A 21,988-nucleotide genomic window follows, 5' to 3' on the forward strand; every position below is an offset into this window, starting at 1 on the left:
TAGGGGAAGAAGTCCACCCCTCTCCTCCCACGAGGAGAGAGACCTCTTAACAGGTTGGCGACCCAAACCGAAAAGAGCGATTTTCGCTAGTGTCCAGTTAGAAAGGAGAAGCGATACTACTTCCGGTTCCCCCCCTCTTCCTCTCTGCTTCACAATCCGGTCTAAAAATAGACTTGATGAAATCTCTAGCCAGTAAAGTCTCTGCAAGTTTTAAAGGGGAGGGTACATTAGTAGACTTTCGCTCAGTTCGAAACACCTACTATATTGTGGGAATCATGTTTTATTTTACCTCGGCGACAAAATATAAAAACAAAAAAACGATATATCTCGTCAGCCGAAAATTAAATATTTAAATTTTGATTTGAATACATAATCCAATTTAAAGATTATGTCTAATTATATATAGGGTGACCCAAAAAAACGGGCCCCAACTCTAATTAGGCCCCGTTTCTTCGTGTTTTGTCTGAATGAAATGAAACTTTAGTCACAACTAGTTTATTATATTCAAAACATCACATCAAAACACTAGGGTCTTTGGACTTTTTTTCTCCATTCTGCAGCATATGTTCTAGATGGTCTCCATCTAGCTTCGTGCATTTCTTGAGGCACAGCACGAAGTTGTCCATGACGTTCTTACAGACCGAATTGGTAATGGCTCTCATCTCCTCTCTGATGGCTTCCTTGAATTCCGTGATGATTCTGGGTTTCCCTGTGTAGACTCTGTTCTTAAGATAGCCCCAAAGAAAAAAATCTGGGGGGCTTGGCTCCGGGCTATGGGGTTCCCACTCAAAATCAGTCTTGAGACTGATCACTTGGCCTCCGAAGTTCTGTTTCAGCCAATCTAGGGACAGGTTTGAGGTGTGAGAACTTGATCCGTCCTACTGGAACCAGAACTTGCTCATGAGCGACAGGTAGATGGTCTGGAGCTCACTCTTGAAGGTTTTGAGGAACCCCACATACCGCTCCTTGGTGACTGTCACTGCTGCGCCAGATTCTTTGAAGATTGGTCCGATGATGCCTCTGCCCGAGATTGCAGCCTACACTTGGTGGCTACTTCATTGGGTCTGGAGGATCCCCAGAAGACATTTGTCTTGGAGTTCACCTTTCCATCAAGATGAAAGTGGGCTTTATTTGAGGTCCAAAGGAAACTTGGTGTAGCATCTTGACTCTGCTTCTTGTCTGAGGCTGTAAGGGTCTGCAGCGTCTGTATTCTGTATGGGTAAGCTCTGATATCGTTCACTAGCACTCTCCTGCAAGTCTCACGGGACATACCGAGGGACTGACTTCGCTTACGCACAGAGCGTTTTAGACTCTGCTGGAGAGATTCTCTCACTCTTTTGACCAGCTCGGCTGTTTGCTTCTTGGGATGTCCCGAGTGGCTTGGACGGTTCTCTCTGGCAACGTTGAGGTTCTCCACGGTTCCATACTTCTCGAAGTGGTCCACCCAGTTCTGAATTCTGCTTTTGGGTGGAGCCTTTTCACATTTGAACTGACGCATGAAACTGTCCTGGGTTTTCTTAAACGAGCCTGTCTTGTAGTAAAATTTAACACAGTGTATTCTTTGTCCTAGATCTCACTGGTTTACTCACGGTCATTGGTTCTGCCATGTCCTGTAAGGTAAGGGTAATCGGTGAATAAATAATGGAGATATCACATAAAGTGTACATGGGGCCTGTTTTTTTGGGGGGGGGCACCCTGTATGTATATATATATATATTATATAAAATAGCAGGACCTATGGAAATTCCACAGCGGACTGATTCATATGTAATAGATTGATGTTGGCATTCTGTGGATGTTCAGCGTAAAAGGAGACATCCTGATATTACTGTAGCTCTTTTGTTAAAACTGCATGAGAATTTATCTAATGCCTCAGGGACGCCCGGAATAGCCCAGTCATAAAATACGCTTAAATAGGATATTTTAACTTATGCAGATATCGTATAAATTATTATAGAATCAATTTCAATCTATTCTTATATAAAGTTTGGATTTCAAAAATTAGAAAATATATATCCACATGACTTGGGGGCATTAGCTTGAATCGAAACCGAAACCAAAACTTATGAAGAAAATATTTACCTTACATATTTATTTAACAAATTTACCTAACATATTTATTTAACAAATTTGCCTAACACATTTATCTAAAATATTTACCTAACATATTTATTTAACAAATTTACCGAACAAATTTATCTAAAATATTTACCTAACATATTCATTTAACAAATTTACCTAACAAATTTATTTAACAAATTTACCTAACATATTTATTTAACAAATTTACCTAATATATTTATTTAACAAATTTACCTAACATATTTATTTAACAAATTTACCTAACATATTTATCTAAAATATTTACCTAACATTTATTTAACAAATTTACCGAACAAATTTATTTAAAATATTTACCTAACATATTTATTTAACAAATTTACCTAACATATTTATTTAACAAATTTACCTAATATATTTATTTAACAAATTTACCTAACATATTTATTTAACAAATTTAGCTAATATATTTATTTAACAAATTTACCGAACAAATTTATTTAAAATATTTACCTAACATATTTATTTAACAAATTTACCTAATATATTTATTTAACAAATTTACCTAATATATTTATTTAACAAATTTACCTAACATATTTATTTAACAAATTTACCTAATATATTTATTTAACAAATTTACCTAACATATTTATTTAACAAATTTAGCTAATATATTTATTTAACAAATTTACCTAATATATTTATTTAACAAATTTACCTAACATATTTATTTAACAAATTTACCTAATATATTTATTTAACAAATTTACCTAATATATTTATTTAACAAATTTACCTAACATATTTATTTAACAAATTTACCTAACATATTTATCTAAAATATTTACCTAACATTTATTTAACAAATTTACCGAACAAATTTATCTAAAATATTTACCTAACATATTTATTTAACAAATTTACCTAACAAATTTATTTAACAAATTTACCTAACATATTTATTTAACAAATTTGCCTAACACATTTATCTAAAATATTTACCTAACATTTATTTAACAAATATACCGAACAAATTTATCTAAAATATTTACCTAACATATTTATTTAAGAAATTTACTTAACAAATGTTTTGAAAATATTTACCTAACATATTTATTTAACAAATTTACCTAATATGTTTATTTAACAAATTTACCTAATATATTTATTTAACAAATTTACCTAACATATCTATCTAAAATATTTACCTAACATATTTATTTAACAAATTTACCTAACGAATTTTTTTTAAATATTTACCTAACATATTTATTTAACAAATTTACCTAATATATTTATTTAACAAATTTACCTAACATATCTATCTAAAATATTTACCTAACATATTTATTTAACAAATTTACCTAATATATTTATTTAACAAATTTGCCTAACACATTTATCTAAAATATTTACCTAACATTTATTTAACAAATATACCGAACAAATTTATCTAAAATATTTACCTAACATATTTATTTAACAAATTTACCTAACAAATGTTTTGAAAATATTTACCTAACATATTTATTTAACAAATTTACCTAATATGTTTATTTAACAAATTTACCTAATATATTTATTTAACAAATTTACCTAACATATCTATCTAAAATATTTACCTAACATATTTATTTAACAAATTTACCTAACGAATTTTTAAAAAATATTTACCTAACATATTTATTTAACAAATTTACCTAATATATTTATTTAACAAATTTACCTAACATATCTATCTAAAATATTTACCTAACATATTTATTTAACAAATTTACCTAACAAAGTTTTTTAAAATATTTACCTAACATATTTATTTAACAAATTTACCTAATATATTTATTTAACAAATTTACCTAATATATTTATTTAACAAATTTACCTAATATATTTATTTAACAAATTTACCTAATATATTTATTTAACAAATTTACCTAACATATCTATCTAAAATATTTACCTAACATTTATTTAACAAATTTACCTAACATATTTATTTTACAAATTTACCTAACAAATTTATCTAAAATATTTACCTAACATTTATTTAACAAATTTACCGAACAAATTTATTTAACAAATTTACCGAACAAATTTATCTAAAATATTTATTTAACAAATTTGCCTGCGCTTCATGCTAAGATAGCAAATGAAACGCCACACAATGAACACAATGTAGTGCAATCATCAAATACAAAACATTTAAACAGTTTTAGCTTTACTATTATATAAAAGGAACTTTGCATGTGTGTGTTTCTGTGTGTGAGCGTGTGTTTGTGTAAGTGTTTGTGAGTTTGTGTGTGAGTGTGTGTGTGTTTGTGTGGTATGTGATTGTTGTGCGTGCATGAGTGTGTGTGTATCAATGTGTGAGTGAGTGTGCGCATGTGAGTTTGCTTGTGTGTATTTGTGTGTGTGAGTGTGCATGCATCAATGTGTGTGTAAGTGTGTTTTTGTGTATGTTTGTGTGTGTTTTAGTTTATGTATGTGTGTGTGCATGAGTGTGTTTGTATCAATGTATGCATAAGTGTGTGTCGGTAAACTAAAAAAATACCCCAAAATCAGCTAAATTGATCAAGTATTTTTTTATTTCTATTTTACTAAGAAAATCAAATTTTATGAGGAAGAGAAGACGGTGTTCTCGGCCCGCCATCTTTAATAAATAAAGGAAGACAATTCAGTTCAAACTACCGATATCAAAATCAGCCTTTTAAATTTTTGACACCCCTAACACGAAACTGCGAATACAATATAAAAATCTCGTAATTTCTCTGTTAAAAGTGGGTTATTTATTTTCTTTATGGATTATACTTCCAAAATAAACTATTACAGTTGTTTTAAAAGTAATAGAAATATTTTTTTTTTTTTTTTAAAAACAGTAATGAATTTTCCGAACTCAATATTTTTCAATTTTTAAACTTTAAAAATCTATCAAAATTTTTCTATTGATTCTATTTTTACGATATTTTTAGGGTCAATGTGAAATTTTATGTTCTTTCCAATAAACCGAATATAATATTTTAGACAAACGTTTTTTTTTTAAATTCACGCCCCCCCCCCAAGTGTCACCCATTTTGAAATGTCTATTAAAAAGTAAATAATTAATTTAGTTTGAATAGTTTTATATATCACACATTGAAGAGAAAAGGTCAGTAAATAATATATTCAAATTTAAAACAAAAAAAAAAATCGCTTTTTTAGAAATTTACCTGTAAAGTCCGAAGTTTAAAACCTTATTTTATAAGAACACATTGGTTTTTTTTTGTCTTTTTTTGTCTTTTTTTTTTTTTTTTTAATGAAACCTTGGTCCTTGCTCCTTTAATTGAAAAAATAATTAGGGCTTGAATTACATTTTTCGAGGAGTTATAAGCTTGAAAAGACAGGGGGTCGAATAATTCACGCCTCTCATTTTGAAATGTCTATTAAAAAGTAAATAATTAATTTAGTTTGAATAGTTTTATATATCACAATTTGAAGAGAAAAGGTCAGTAAATAATATATTCAAATTTAAAACAAAAAAAAAATCGCTTTTTTAGAAATTTACCTGTAAAGTCCGAAGTTTAAAACCTTTTTTTTTAAAAAAAACACATTGTTTTTTTTTGTTTTTTTTTTAATAAAACCTTGGTCCTTGCTCCTTTAATTGAAAAAAAAATTAGGGCTTGAATTACATTTTTCGAGGAGTTATAAGCTTGGAAAGATGGGGTGGAATTATTCACTATTTTCACGAAATTTCTGACACTTGCTACGATACTATTAAACGCTAAAAATCATAAAAAATATTTCTATACAGAAAAAAAAAATACTTGATGAATTTACGTGATTTTTGGAATACGACATTTTTGTTCCGTGGCGAATACGCATGTCGGAGGGATTTTGTATATTTTTGTTTATTTTAATTAGGTTGAATTGTGAATTCAATTACGAAAATTACAAAATTATTGGTCAAAGGGGGATAACTCTGATTGTATGACAGAGTTATTTGCCCTTCTCGTCTGCCAGGTGTGTTTTCTTCCATTTTTAACCAGCATATGTTTTGTTTGTGTTTGAAATAAGTCCCTTCGTATCTTCAAGCGGTTTCAAGTAATTTATCTTTATTTACTTGTCCATTGAGTTCTGTCCGCTGACCATTGACCTTAATTAGGCAGAAAATGACCGCCGACTGGGAAAATTTAATTTAATATTTTAAAACAAAAAGCACTGAATGAATTTACCTAATTTCTGGTGTACTGTCTTCTTTTTTACCCTAACAGGTAAGTACATAATAAAATTTTGTGCTATTTTCTTTGTTTTCTTTTGATCATTAGTATTACATATGAGGGTCAATATGGAGAATCATCATTTTTTTAAGCCGTAATTTAATTTTTTTTCCCCAAAAAAATTATTTTGATTACTAAAAGGTTAAAACCAACTTTACATAAAAAGTATTTATGAATAAGATTTTATTTGTCAGGTTTTTTTTGTTTGTTTTTTAAAATTAATTTTAATTTTTTTTTGTCCCCAAAACAAGATGTATTGCAACTTGAAACGTAAGCAACTACTATTTGGGACCGTTTCTAACAGGAGACTGTGGGGAGTTGAGCAGCGAGATGTCTGTTCACATTATATTTTTAAACTTCTGCATGTTAGTAGAGTCAGGGAAACAGGGAAGGAATTCCAAAGTCTAGCAGATCGAGGGAAGAAACTATTAGAGTAGAAGGCTTTTTTTTTTCTTTTTTTTTACACAGTGATCACCACTTATCAAGGCCCGGAAGCCACTCAGGGATAAGGGTTATTGCAAGTACATTACGTTAGTGTGGAGATTTGATGAAGTGTTTACTTAAGGGGGCGGTTCATTAGGAATTTGTTAACGTTGGATTTGAACACATCCAAGTTGTAGTCAGGTGGGAAGCAGGCAGACAGAACAGAGTTCCACAGGCGTGCAGTTCTAAGAAAGAAGCTTTGTTCATGGAATCCACGTTTTGATTTAGGCACAGAGCTGTTAAATTAGAGTATCCGTTAATTATGAACTCATCTAGGAAAGTGGTCGGCGCTATTCCAGTTTCGCTCAGAAGGCTTTTCGACATCAGTGAAAAGATGGTCTTTTGCTGCTTGTTGGGTGAGTCAGAGGTATGCAGGTCGAGGGGGGACAACTGCTATGAGTTCATCAGAGCACATTCCAGTAAAATACTTGTAAAACAAACAGGGATGCGATATTGTGGTGATGGGACAGAAGTTGGAGCTTCGATGATAGTGCGGGACCTTTTAGATTAGAGTTATTCACTTTTTTTTTTTAGACCTTGTTCAAGAGTGCAAGACGAGTTGTAGATGCACCAGACCATGTAAAGATTCCTATTTATCTGCGTCACTACAAGGATGAGGTTAGTTTTAATGTGAGTATTACATTCAGCTCCACTACTGAAATGTCAATTTTATATTTTGTGTGTTTTTTTGTTTTTTTGCAAAAATAAAACAGCATAATTACAAATTAAACAGAGGGCTAAATGCCTGATGTCTTTTTAGGAAGAATTCTAACTAGAAAGATATCAGGAAAACGAATGCCAACAATAATCATCTGATTCATACGAAATAAATAACTGATGCCTCACATCCATTTTGATTTCTATCGAATGTGAGAATATGCCAAAACAGAAATCCAGAAAACAGCACAGCTCCCATGACTTTCGCACTACGTAGGAAGTCAACCTTTTGACAGACTTGTAACTTTCGCTTCCTTATTTTGTAATTTTAGTACTCACATTCCATGATTGATGTTTTTGACAAAGGTGGAAGAATTTCAATGTGTTGTTGTTTTTTGTTTTTTTTTACAAGGTGGTCACAACTTATTAAGGCCCGGAAGCCACTCATGGATAAGGGTTATTGTAAGTACAGTACATTAGTGTGGATATTTTAGAGTGTCTACTTAAGGGGGCGGTTCATCAGGAATTTGTTTACGTTGGACTTGAAGACATTCAAGTTGCAGTCAGGAGGGAAGCAGGCAAACAGAACAGAGTTCCATAGGCGTGCAGTTCTAAGAAAGAAGCTTTGTTCATGGAATCTATGTTTTGATGTAGGCATAGATAAAGAGTGGGGAAAATTATTGACAGTGGATTCAGCTAGACCGGTGTTTTTCGTGAAAGATTGGCGAGGGGGGACCAGAGATTGGAGTTCAGACGAGCACCTGCCATGGAAATAACGATAAAACAAAGATAGGCTTGCAACGTCTCTTCTGTGGGAGAGAGGTTGCAGGGAAGAGAAAAGGGCATCCCCCACTAAGCCACTACGTCTATTTTGTACTCTGTCAAGGCAGGATAGGCTGTTTTTAGCAGCTCCTGCCCAGATATCAGAGGAGAGAGAATCAGAGAGAGCTTTGTCATTTACAGCCTTTGATGTGTTGCCGTAGATGGTCGTGTCATCAGCATAGATGTCAACAAATGATTTAAGTATGTGTTTAGGGAGATCATTGATGTAGATCAGGAAGAGAGTTGGGCCAAGGATGGACCCTTGAGGGAATCCAGCATTAATACTGCAGGCTTCTGATTTTTGTCCATCAACCACTACTCTTATGAGCCTATTAGAGAGAAATGATTTAATGATAGAGAGAATATTTCCAGTTATACTGTAGCTGGAGATCTTGTGAAGTAAGTTTTTATGCCATACTTTGTCGAAGGGTTTGATATGTCAAGAGCAATTGCCCTGGAAAGGAAGCCTTTATCAAGAGATTCACTAATCCTATGAGATATAACCGTTAGCACATCTGCGGTAGATCTTGCAGAACAGAAACTATATTGCGTGTCACTAAGTAGGTTATTTCTGCTGAGGTGGTTGACTATTTCTCTAGTTTTGATTTTTGTTTGTTTGTTTTTTTTTTTTTACAAAGGAATCACCACTTATCAAGGCCCAGAGGCCACTCGAGGATAAGGATTAATGAGTGTACAGTAGGTACCGCCAATGCGCACCACAGTTTTAACCCCCCCCCCCATATGTAACACAATGTAATTGTAATTTAATATTATCATCCTACTTTTTTACCAAGAAAAAGCTTCAAATAAACTGCTAATATTTTTTTTTAATTTTTTACAAAAATAATCAAAATGTGAGACAAAAATCGTGTTTACATTATCGACGCTTTAAAACAACGTTCCTATGTAGTGACGTTTTTTAAGCCGTTCGCACACCCATGTTTTAAAAATCTAGTAAAAATCAAATAATCATATTTTCCTGAAATTTTCGATATTCAATCATTATTAAATAAACTTACATATTAAAAGTAGGTTTTGTTAAATATATTTGCGGAAATATATTTTTTAGGTGTTCTACCCCCTGCCCCTATATTTCATGGTCCGAAAACTAAGCAAAATAAATGTGGGTTGATAAAAGTTTCAAGATTTTTTAAAGCTGAAAAGATCAAATAATTACAAAATAGTAATTTTTATATATATATATATATAACCTTAAAAAAAACTCGTTTTGATTTTATTATTTAAATTGATAGAGGGTGGTCCTTATGTTTGGCGCTTTTTTTCAAAAATGTACGGAAGCTTGTAAGGAACATTATCTTTAAATACGTGTCAACAGAAAACGTTAAAATTAATTTTATTTTATTAACTCTAGTCTGTGTAGTTCGTTAATAAAAATGTATTTGTTTTACAAAAGGTAAATTTATTATTATTTTTTTATCCATAGCAAAAAAAAAAAAAAACCTTACTCCATTAATAATTATAACACAAACGCTTATCCATAGAAATTAACATAAACACACAAAATGATGACGTCATTATTAATATGTGTAATACTGACGTTTTACACATCACCGTGGAGGTACCTAGTGTACAGTAATCAAAGGGAACATGTAGTAATCGTTAGTAATGGACATTTGGTAAATTGAGTTCCTTAAGGGGGTGGTTCATCAAGAATTTGTTCACATTGGACTTGAAGATGCCCATATTGTAGTTAGCTTGAAAGCAGAAAACGGAACAGAATTCCACAGGCGTGCAGTTCTAAGAAAGAAGCTTTGTCCATGAAATTTACATTTAGGTTTAGACACAGATAACGAGTGGGGGAAATTATTGATAGGGTTTTCAACTAAACGAGTGTTTTTCGTAAAAGTCAGGATATAGATTGGAGCTCAGACGAGTACATGCCGTGAAGATAATGATAAAGCAGAGACAGGCTTGTAACGTCTCTTCCGTGAGAAAGAGGCTGCAGAGAAGAGAAAAGGGCATTCCCCACTAGGCTACAAAGTCTATTTTGAACTCTGTCAAGGAAGAATAAACTGTTTCTAGCAGCTCCTGCCCAGATGAGACAACAGTACTCATCCTTGGACGTACTTGGCTCTTATACAGGTAGACAATTGCATCGGGAGTAAGATATCTACTGAAGCGGTAGAACAATCCCACCATTTTTCCAGCAGCCTTGGCAATGCATTTGATGTATGTGTCCATCTCAAATCAGTAGGAAAGGTCAGACCTAGAAGCTTGTCAAAACATAAAGCCTCCCCAAGACAAGAGCCATTCATTTCAATTGGTGCCAGACGAGGATTAGAGTGTTGATGAGGTAAAGATAGAAGCTTAGTTTTACATGCATTAAAATTAACCAGCCACCTCTTTCCCCATTGCACCACATGATCATGATCAGAGGAGAGAATCAGAGAGAACTTTGTCGTTTACAGCCGTTGAAGTGTTGCCATAGATGGTAGTGTCATCAGCATAAATGTTTATGAATGATCTAAGGATGTGATTTGGGAGATCATTGATATAGATCAGGAAGAGAATTGGGCTCAGGATGAACATCTGATGACTCCAGCATTAATACTGTGAGCTTCTGATTTCTACCCATCAACCACTTATGAATCAGAGAGAAATGATTTAATGATTAAAGAGACTTTTACAGATATACTGTAGCTGGAGATTTTGTGGATGAGACTTTTATGCCATGTCCTATCAAAGGCCTTTTATATGTCAAGGGCAATTGCCCTAGAAAGGAAACCTCCATTGAGAGATTCGCTAATCCTATGAGATATAACTGGTAGCACATTTGCTGTAAATCTAACAGAATAAAAACCATATTGCATGTCACTGAGGAGGTTATTTTTACTATTGTTGCAGATTCCAGCAACTTCTTCATGATGCACAGGAGACTGATTGGTCTGTGCTGAGAGGGAGATGACCGATCACCTGAATGTTTAAAAACGGAACATACTGATGATGTTTTCCAGGGTGTTTGGAAAGAATTCTCCTTAAGACAACACTTAAACAGCTTTGTAAGTATGGGAGCTAGTTCTGGTTGAAGCTTTTTCAGCACTATAATTGGAATGCCGTCAGCTTTACTGGAATCAAGGCTTTTGATTAGCTTGGCAACATCACGCACAGATATTTGTATGTCGCATAGCATGTTTTCAAACAGGAGGAAATATGGGGGTGTTTACGGCCTTGGTTGCATAGGGTAGAATTAACTGCAAAGTTCTTGGTAAAGAGTTTGGCTGTCTGATGTTGATAAAATTACCTCAGCTCCATTGATGATAGTTGGGATAGAGCACACGCTTCTGTCTAGGACCCTGTTTGTTATTTGGACTTGACGGACTGACCATACAACTCTCTCATGTTCTTTGTTACTTTTTTACAGTGGTTGCTGGCAGTCCTGAAGACGGTTTTAGTCTTAGTACATCTATTATGTTGGAAGCAATGGAAATAGTGGTTTCTGTGCGCAATGGCAGCATATTCTGGAGAGAATCACGGTTGGTTGTTAGGTTTTTGCTGGAATTTTTTGAAGTGGTCTATACCTACAATTAACCATTCCATCAGGTGTGATCCTATGGAAAACACATTCTTTTTAAAAATGGAATGGAAAGGTAGATCTGATGTAACTGTATGAAAGCTATCCCAGTCAGCCGTAGAGTATCGATATACTGTACAATGGAGAGGTATGTCGGAGGACTTATAACATTGTGTTTTTATCTTAACGGAGACAACCGAGTGGTTAGAAGATCCCGGTAGAGAGAGAATGGAAGATGAACATAGCTCAGGGCAAGTTGTGAGAAAAAGGTCTGGGAGAATTGCATATTGATCATCAGTGTCGGGCACACGGGTGGGTTTGTAAACAATCTCAGTGAGGTCAAAAGCAATGGAGAAATCATGACAGAACCTCCATGGATCATCTGTCTTGTTTAAGTGGGTTAAGTGGGCTAACCATTCCACATTGTGAACATTGAAGTCTCCACAAACGTGAATGTTAGCTGAAGGATGAGCAGACAGGATATGGTCAATTTTCACAGATATGCTCTTAAAGATAGTAACTCTGCTGTTATGGGGGCGATAGAGGGCAAATATAAATGCAGTGGTGTCAGCAAGTGCAATCCGAAAGCACATTGTAGGGCAATTTAGTCTCTTCTCTTAGGATGTCCCTACCACATGGAAAGCCGTCTCTAATGTAGGCACATATTCTATGCCCATCTTGGGGGTAAGATTTGGATGTTAAGTTTGAATATCCTTTAATAACGAACTCATCTAGGGAAATAGTTGGTCGAATGCCAGTTTCCCTTAGAAAGAATAGGCCTGGTTTGGTCTCCCGTAAATTGCATTGCAGCTGAACAATATACACAAATATATCTTTATTTTTAGTAACTGTTTAATTCTTTATTTCCACTAAATTGTTATACATTCTTTTATAAAAAATAATTTCTAAAAAGCTTCATTAACTTTTTTTGTCCTTTCGATGAATATTTGCTGAATTGCGAAAGAAAGATTGTAAATCTTTCTTTCGCAATGAGCCGTTCGACTTAAATTAACAAATTTAACTAATTTCCATTACTAACGATTACTATATTGTCTAATTGACTACTGTACACTCTTAATCCTTATCCTCGAGTGGTCCCTAGGCCTTCATAAGTGGTTATGCCTATATACAAAAAAAAAAACAATTGAAACGTTTTTTCTTTTGCTTTTTAATTTTTTAACATATTTTTGTATATTATTTTTTAACGTTTCTTTTGTATTTCATTTTTTAACATTTTTTTGTTTTTCATTTTTTAACATTTTTTTGTTTTTTATTTTTTAAGATTTTTTTTTCATTTTTTAACATTTTTTTCTATTTCATTTTTTAACATTTTTTTCTATTTCATTTTTTAACATTTTTTGTATTTCATTTTTTAACATCTTTTTTTTTTCATTTTCAAACATTTTTTTTCATTTTTGTCTTTTTTTTCATTTTTTCACCTTTTTTTTGTTTTTCATTTTTTAACATTTTTTTGTTTTTCATTTTTTAACATTTTTTTTTTGTTTTTCATTTTTTAACATTTTTTTTTTGTTTTTCATTTTTTAACATTTTTTTGTTTTCATTTTTTAACATTTTTTGTTTTCATTTTTTAACCTTTTTTTTTGCTTTTCATTTTTTAGCATTTTTTTGCTTTTCATTTTTTAACATTTTTTTTTGTTTTTCATTTTTTAACATTTTTTTGTATTTCAGATATTAACATTTATTTTTATATTTCGGTTTTTAACATTTTTTTTCGTTTTTTCATTTAACATTTTTTTGTATTTCACTTTAACATTTTTGTATTTCTTTTTTTAACATTTTTTTTTCGTATTTCATGTATTAACATTTTTCTTGTATTTCATTTTTAACTTTTTTTAAATTTTATTTTTTAACATTTTTTTCTGTTTTTCATTTTTTAATATTTTTTTATTTTTTAACCTTTTTTGTTTTTCATTTTTAAAAATTGTTTTGTTTTTCATTTTTTAACATTTTTTTGTATTTCATTTTTTAATATTTTTTGTTTTCAGTTTTTAACACTTTTTGTTTTCATTTTTTAACATTTTTTTGTATTTCATTTTTTTTTGTATTTCATTTTTTTTTGTTTTTCATTTAACATTTTTTATATTTTAGTTTTTACCATTTTTTTTGTATTTCAGTTTTTAACATTTATTTTTATATTTCAGTTTTTAACATTTTTTTGTATTTCAGTTTTTAACATTTTTTTGTATTTCAGTTTTTAACATCTATTTTTATATTTCAGTTTTTAACATTTTTTTTGTATTTCATTTTTTAACATTTACTGTATTTTATTTTTTAACATTTTCTTGTATTACACTTTTTAACATATTTTTGTATTTCATTTTTTAACATTGTGTTTTCGTATTTCATTTTTTAACATTTTTCTTGTTTCATTTTTTAACATATTTTTGTATTTCATTTTTAACATTTTTTTGTATTTCATTTTTTAAAAAATTTTTTTTCATTTTTTTAACATTTTTTGTATTTCATTGTTTTAACATTTTTTTGTATTTCATTTTTTAACGCTATTTTTTGTATTTCATTTTTAACGTTTTTTTGTAATTCATTTAAAAAATTTTTTTTTCATTTTTTAACATTTTTTTGTATTTCACTGTTTTAACATTTTTTGTATTTCATTTTTTAACGCTATTTTTTGTATTTCATTTTTAACATTTTGTTTGTTTTTATTTTTTAACATTCATTTTGTTTTTATTTAACATTTTTTTGTTTTTTATTTTTTAACATGTTTTTGTTTTTTATTTTTTAACATTTTTTTTGTATTTCATTTTTAACATTTTTTCAATTTCATTTTTTAACATTTTGTTTTTCATTTTTTTCCTTTTTTTGTTTTCCATTTTTTAACATTTTTTTATATTTCAGTTTTTAACATTATTTTGTTTTTCATTTTTTAACATTTTTTTGTTTTTCATTTTTAAACATTTTTTAATACGTATAAAAAATATAAGTTGTTAACATTTTTTTTGTTTTTCATTTTTTAACATTTTTTTCGTATTTCACTTTTTAACATTTTTTTGTTTTTCATTTTTTAACTTTATTTTGTTTTTCATTTTTTAACATTTTTTTTGCTTTTCATTTTTTAACATTTTTTTGTTTTTCATTTTTTAACATTTTTTTTCGTATTTCATTTTTTAATATATTTTTTGCATTTCAGTTTTTAACATTTTTTTGTTTCCATTTTTAAAAAAAAAATGTTTATTTCATTTTTTTACTTTTTTTATTTTATTTTTTAACATTTTTTATTTCATTTTTTAACATTTCTTGTGTTTTTTACATTTTTTAACATTTTTTTTATTTTTCATTTTTTTAACATTTTTTAAAAATATTTTTTAGCATTTTTTTGTATTTCATTTTTTAACATTTTTTTGTTTTTCATTTTTAAACATTTTTTTTTGTTTTTCATTTTTGTCCTTTTTTGTTTTTCATTTTTTAACATTTTTTGTTTTTCGTTTTTAACATTGTGTTTTCGTATTTCATTTTTTAACATTTTTCCTGTGTTTCATTTTTTTTACATATTTTTGTATTTCATTTTTAACATTTTTTTGTATTTCATTAAAAAAAAATTTTTTTTTCATTTTTTAACATTTTTTTGTATTTCTTTGTTTTAACATTTTTTTTTGTTTTTCATTTTTTAACATTATTTTTTGTATTTAATTTTTAACATTTTGTTTGTTTTTATTTTTTAACATTTATTTTGTTTTATTTAACATTTTTTTGTTTTTTAATTTTTAACATTTTTTTTGTATTTCATTTTTAAAATTTTTTCTGTTTCCATTTTTAAAAAAAATTTTTATTTCATTTTTTAACATTTTTTGTTTTTCATTTTTTAACATTTTTTTGTATTTCATTTTTTAAACACTTTTTTGTATTTTATTTTTTAACATTTTTATTTCATTTTTTAACATTTTTTTGTTTTTACATTTTTAACATTTTTTTATTTTTCATTTTTTTAACATTTTTTTTAGATTTAATATTTTTTCTATTTCATTTTTTAACATTTTTTTCTATTTCATTTTTTAACATTTTTTGTTTTTCATTTTTAAACATTTTTTTGTTTTTCATTTTTTAACATTTTTTTTTCGTATTTCATTTTTTAATATATTTTTTTTTGCATTTCAGTTTTTAACATTTTTTGTTTCCATTTAAAATTTTTTTTTTATTTTTCATTTTTTAGCATTTTTTTTTGTTTTTTTATTTTTTAACATTTATTTTGTTTTTATTTTTTAACATTTTTTTGTTTTTTATTTTTTACATTTTTTTGTATTTCATTTTTTAACTTTTTTGTTTTTTATTTTTTAACATTTCTTTATTTCATATTTTAACATTTTTTTTATATTTTAGTTTTAAACATTTTTTTTTTCCATTTTTAAAAATTTTTTTGTATTTTATTGTTTTACATTTTTGTATTTCATTTTTTAACATTTTTTTTACATGGAGGTCACCACTTATCAAGGCCCGGAGGCCACTCAGGGATAAGGGTTATTGCATGTACAGTAATCAATGAGATAATATTGTAGTAATCATTAGTATTGGAGATTTGATAGAGTGTCTTACTTAAGGGGGTGGTTTGTCAGGAGTTTGTTTATGTTGGACAGTTTTTAACATTCTTTTTGTTTTTCATTTTTTAACTTTTTTTTCGTATTTCATTTTTTAACATTTTTTTTGTTTTTCATTTTTTGTTTTTCATTTTTTGTTTTTCATTTAAAAGTTTGTTATGTTGGACTTGAAGACATCCAAGTTGTAGTCAGGTGGGAAACAGGCAAACGGAAGAGAGTTCGACAGTCGTGCACTTCTGAGAAAGAAGCTCTGCTCATGGAATCTACGTTTCGATTTAGGCACAGATCAGGAGTAAAGGTCAAACCCAAAAGCTTGTCAAAAAATGGAGCCTCTCCAAGACGAGAGCCATCCATTTCAATTGATGCCAGATGGGGATCAGAGCGTTGATGATGTAAAGATAGAAGCTTGGTTTTGAATGCATTAAAAGTGACCAGCCACCTCTTCCCCCATTGTACCACATGCTCAAGTTCAGAGGAGAGAGAATTAGAGAGAACTTTGTCATTTACGACCTTTGATGTGTTGCCATAGATGGTCGTGTCATCAGCATAGATGTCAACAAATGATTTAAGTATGTGTTTTGGGAGATCATTGATGGACCCCTGGGGGATTCCAGCATTAATACTGTGGGCCTCTGATTTCTCCCCATCAACCACTACTCTTATGAACCTATCAGAGAGAAATGATTTAATGATTGAGAAAACATTTCCAGTAATACCGTAGCTGGAAATCTTGTGAAGTAGGCCCTTATGCCATACCTTATCGAAGGTCTTCGATATGTCAAGAGCAATTGCCCTGGAAAGGAAACCTTTGTCAAGAGATTCACTAATTCTATTTAATATAACCATTAGCACATCTGCTGTAGATCTTGCAGAGCGGAAACCATATTGCATGTCACTAAGAAGGTTGTTTCTGTTGAGGTGGTTGACTACTTCTTTATTTAATATGGATTCCAACAACTTACTCATGACACACAGGAGACTTATTGGTTTGTACTTTAAAAAAATTTTTTTTTTTTTTATTCAATTTTCACCCCAAACAAGGCACAGTGCCACTTTGAAGCAGGGGTCTACTATTAGGGACTTAATTAGCGGGGTCATTATGAAGGGAGATGAGTAGAAAGATGTTTGTTAACATTACACTTGAACTTCTGCATATCATTGCAGTTGGGAAAGCAGAATCCCGGAAGGGAGTTCCAAAGACCCACAGTTCTGGGGAAGAAACTATTGGAGTAAAAGGCTTTCTTGCACCTAGGGATCTCTACTGTAAAGGGATGAGACTTAGTAGCTTGTCGGGTTTGTCAGGGGTAGTTACGTCGGGGAGGTACAAGTGTTTGCAGTTCGTCAGAGCATTCACCATTAAAGTATTTGTAGAACAGGCAGAGGGATGCAACATCTCGTTGATGGGACAAAGGCTGAAGCCTAGATGACAGTTCAGGACCTATCAGGTTGGTGACTCTCTTTTGAACCCTGTCCAGGAGCGAGAGACAAGCAGCAGATGCACCAGCCCAGATGTGACAACAGTACTCCATACGTGGGCGAATGGTTGCCTTATAGAGGTATAGGATACTGTCAGGCGTAAGTAGTTTTCTAGCACGGTAGAGGGAGCCAACCTTCCTTGCAGCAGCCTTGGCAATGCTCTCAATGTATCTATTCCAGTTCATATTCCCTGTAAACGTTAGCGCCGAGGAGTTTAAAAGAAGTACTTTCGGGCAATGTGTTCTTGGCCATTGCTATTGGTGGTAGAGAAGGTTTCTTGTAGTTATTGAAGGAAACAAGTTTAGTCTTAGCAGCATTGAATGTGACCATCCATTTTTGTCCCCATTCCACTACGGATTGGAGGTCATCCTCTAGAGTTTCTGCCATTTCCTTGGATATGTGTTCATTTGTTTTCCCCTCATATCTGTTATAGAGAGTGGTGTCATCGGCAAATATACCCATCTCTGAAACAATTTTATCAGGGAGGTCATTTATGAATATCAGGAATAATAGAGGTCCAAGGATAGACCCCTGAGGTACTCCCGCATTTATGTTATATTGTTTGGATGTACGACGATCGAGGACAACTTTGATTTTTCTATTACTTAAGAAGGATTTAATTACATTATGAATTCTTCCAGTGATTCCATATGATCTAATTTTCCTTAGAAGACCATCGTGCCATACCCTGTCAAAAGCCTTAGACATATCAAGGGCCACCGCTCTACCCTCCCCTTTTTTATCCAATGAACGGTATATACGTTCAGAAACTAGTTAAGATATCTGCTGTTGAACGGGCTTGCCTGAATCCATATTGTTTGTCAGTCAGGATTTTAGCAGCCGTTAGGTGCTGGACTAGGGCTTGATTAACTAAGGACTCAAATATTTTGGCGAGAAGCGGGAGGAGGCTAATGGGGCGATAATTTAGTGGGTCAGTTCTTTCACCAGAATTCTTGAAGACTGGTACCACAGAAGCGGTTTTCCAGCAGTCGGGGAAACAAGATTCGTTAAGGCATTTATTGTAAAGTTTGGAGAGAACTGGAGCAACCTCGGCAGAGCATTTTTTTAATAGCACAGCCGGGATGAGATCTGGTCCACATGCTTTTGAGGTGTCTAGGTTTTTTATAATAGCATGTACCTGAGAAGGGGTGATTTTCAAATCGTCTAATGTGGCGTCTGTTCGCAGAGGAAAATCAGGGAGTGAGTGGTGTACCAAGTTCAGTGTGGAGTTTGAGGCAAACCGACTGGCAAGCAGATTAGCTTTGTCAGTTGCCGTGCAAGCAACCTCATGATTGTTTGATAGTGGGAGAATTGAGAGGGAGATGACTTTTCACCTGAATTCTTAAATACAGGGCATACTGATGAGGTTTTCCAGGGTGTTGGAAAGCACTTCTCCTTAAGGCAACGCTTAAACAGTTTGGTAAGTATGGGGGCAAGTTCTGGTTGGAGCTTTTTCAGCACAATAACTGGAATGCCATCAGGGCCAGTTGCTTTACTGGAATCAAGGTTCTTGATTAGCTTGGCGACCTCATGCACAGATATTTGTATGTTGCATAGCGTGTTGTCTGTTATAGGAGGAAATACAGGGAGTTGATGGTCATTGTCGCATAGAGTAGAATTAGCTGCAAAATTCTTGGCAAATAGTCTGGCCTTGTCTGATGCTGACAAGATGACCTCAGGTCCATTGATGATAGTTGGGATAGAACGCACACTTCTGTTCAAGATCCTGTTTGCTATTTGCCAAAACTGGTGGGAACCAAGCTGCTGCTCAGCTATTTTGGATTTAACAGACTAAGCATATAGCTCTCTTGCATGTTTTATTACTCTTTTACAGTGGTTGCTGGCAGTCCTGAAAGTAGCTTTAATCTCAGTACATCTATTACGTTGGTAGCTATGAAAAAAGTGATTTCTGTGCGCGATGGCAGCAGCACATTCAGGGGAGAACCATGGCTGGCTGTTAGGTTTTTGTTGGAATTTTTTAGATGGTATGAATCGGTCTATCCTTTTAAACATGGAATGCAGAGGTAGGTCCGATATGAATGTAAGGAAGCTATCCCAGTCAGCCATAGAGTATCGATATACAGTACGGTGGAGAGGTACGTCTGAAGACTTATTACATTTCATTTTTATCTTAACTGCTACAACAGAGTGGTCAGAGGATCCCAGAGGAGATAGAACGGAACATGAACACAGCTCAGGGGAAGTTGTGAGGAAAAGGTCTAGAAGGCTTGCATATTGACCAGGTGTATCGGGCACATGGGTGGGTTCATGAACCATCTGAGTGAGGTCATAGGCAATGGCAAAATCATGACAAAACCTCCTCTCGTCATTGGTTTTATTTGAGTGGGTCAGCCATTCCACATTATGGACATTGAAGTCACCGCAAATGTGAATGTTAGCCGAAGGATGAGCAGACAGGATGTGGTCAATTTTCTCAGATATGCTCTTAAAGATAGTAACCCCACTGTTGTGGGGGCGATAGAGGGCAAATATAAATGCAGTGGTGTAAGCTAGTGCAACCCGAAAGCACATATAAGGTAAATTAGGGTCTTCTCTGGAGATATCCCTACCACATGGAAAGCCATCTTTGATGTAGACACATATTCCATGCCCATGGCGATCTTGGGGGTCAGATTTAGATGTTAAGTTGGGGTATCCTTTAATTATGAATTCGTCTAGAGAAGTGGTTGGCCCTATGCCAGTTTCACTTAGAAAGAATATGTCCGGTTTTGTCTCCTGTAATTGTGTTTCAACCTCTGGAAGGTTGGAACGTAGACCCCTGATGTTGGAGAAGGAGACCTGGTAGTAGGGGTCTACGTTGGTGGATGGGGTTTGTCATGATTGAGGATTTGGGTTTCGTGGAGCAGGTCGGTGGACTTGTTTTTTTTAACATTTTTTTTATCTCATTTTTTACCATTCTTTTTTGTATTTCATTTTTTAACATTCTTTTTTGTATTTCAGTTTTTAACATTCTTTTTTGTATTTCAGTTTTTACCATTTTTTATTTCATTTCTTAACATTATTTTCTATTTCATTTTTTAAATTTTTTTCTATTTCATTTTTTAACATTTTTTTGTATTTCATTTTTTACCATTATTTTTTGTATTTCATTTTTTATTTTTTTGTATTTCAGTTTCTAACATTTATTTTTATATTTCAGTTTTTAACATTTTTTTTGTTTTTCATTTAACATTTTTTGTATTTTATTTTTTTACATTTTTTTGTATTTCACTTTTTAACATTTTTGTATTTCATTTTTTAACATTTTCCTTGTATTTCATTTTTTTGTATTTTATTTAAAAAATTTTTTTTTTGTATTTCATTTTTTAACATTTTTTTGTATTTCATTTTTTAATATTTTTTTGTATTTCATTTTTTAATATTTTTTTTTCTATTTCAGTTTTTAAAATTTTTGTTTTCATTTTTCTTTAATTTTTTTGCTTTTCATTTTTAAGCATTTTTTTGTTTTTCGTTTTTTAACATTTTTTTTGCATTTCATTTTTTAACATTTATTTTTATATTTCAGTTTTTAAAATTTTTTTTTCATTTTTTAACATTTATTTTTTTTATTTATTAACATTTTTGTATTTCATTTTTAACATTTTTCTTGTATTTCATTTTTTTTTTTTTATATTTCATTTTTAACATTATTTTTGTATTTCATTTTTTAACATTTTTTTGTATTTCATTTTTTAACATTTTTTTTTGTATTTTATTTAACATTTTTTTGTTTTTCAGTTTTTAACTTTTTGTATTTTATTTTTTAACATTTTTTTTGTATTTCATTTAACATTTTTATTTCATTTTTTAACATTTTTTTGTATCTCATTTTTTAACATTTTTTTTTGTATTTCATTTTTTAACATTTTTTTGTATTTCATTTTTTAACATTTTTTTGCATTTCATTTTTTAACATTTTTTTGTATTTCATTTTTTAACATTTTTTTGTAGTTCAGTTAGTTGTTTGCCATTTGAACCATTTGGAGATGATGGTCGTCAAGTGATTAATGACACGGACTGATGATCTGGATGTTCCAGGTTCTAATCCATTTCAATCCAGAAAAATCACTTTCACTTAAGATGTTGGCAACCTTCACGTGGTCCCTTCCATAAGTACCCAATGTCTTTTG

The 21,988-nt window shown here is 31.1% G+C and overlaps 1 protein-coding gene across 1 annotated transcript in view; it reads right to left on the reverse strand.

The window, feature by feature from the left end:
- Positions 1–854: 854 nt before the first annotated feature.
- Positions 855–21,988, reverse strand: part of LOC145291167 (uncharacterized) — a 31,711-nt gene continuing 10,577 nt past the window's right edge. Inside the window, exon 2 of the mRNA XM_080136706.1 lies at positions 855–1,610. Coding sequence (XP_079992832.1) covers positions 977–1,498 — 522 coding nt within the window. The 5' untranslated portion in view covers positions 1,499–1,610 and the 3' untranslated portion in view covers positions 855–976. The remainder of the gene's footprint in view (positions 1,611–21,988) is intronic.

The sequence above is a fragment of the Euprymna scolopes genome, chromosome 12 (genome assembly GCF_053919585.1).
Source record: "Euprymna scolopes isolate OS-2025 chromosome 12, ASM5391958v1, whole genome shotgun sequence".
Taxonomy (NCBI): Eukaryota; Metazoa; Mollusca; class Cephalopoda; order Sepiida; family Sepiolidae; genus Euprymna; species Euprymna scolopes.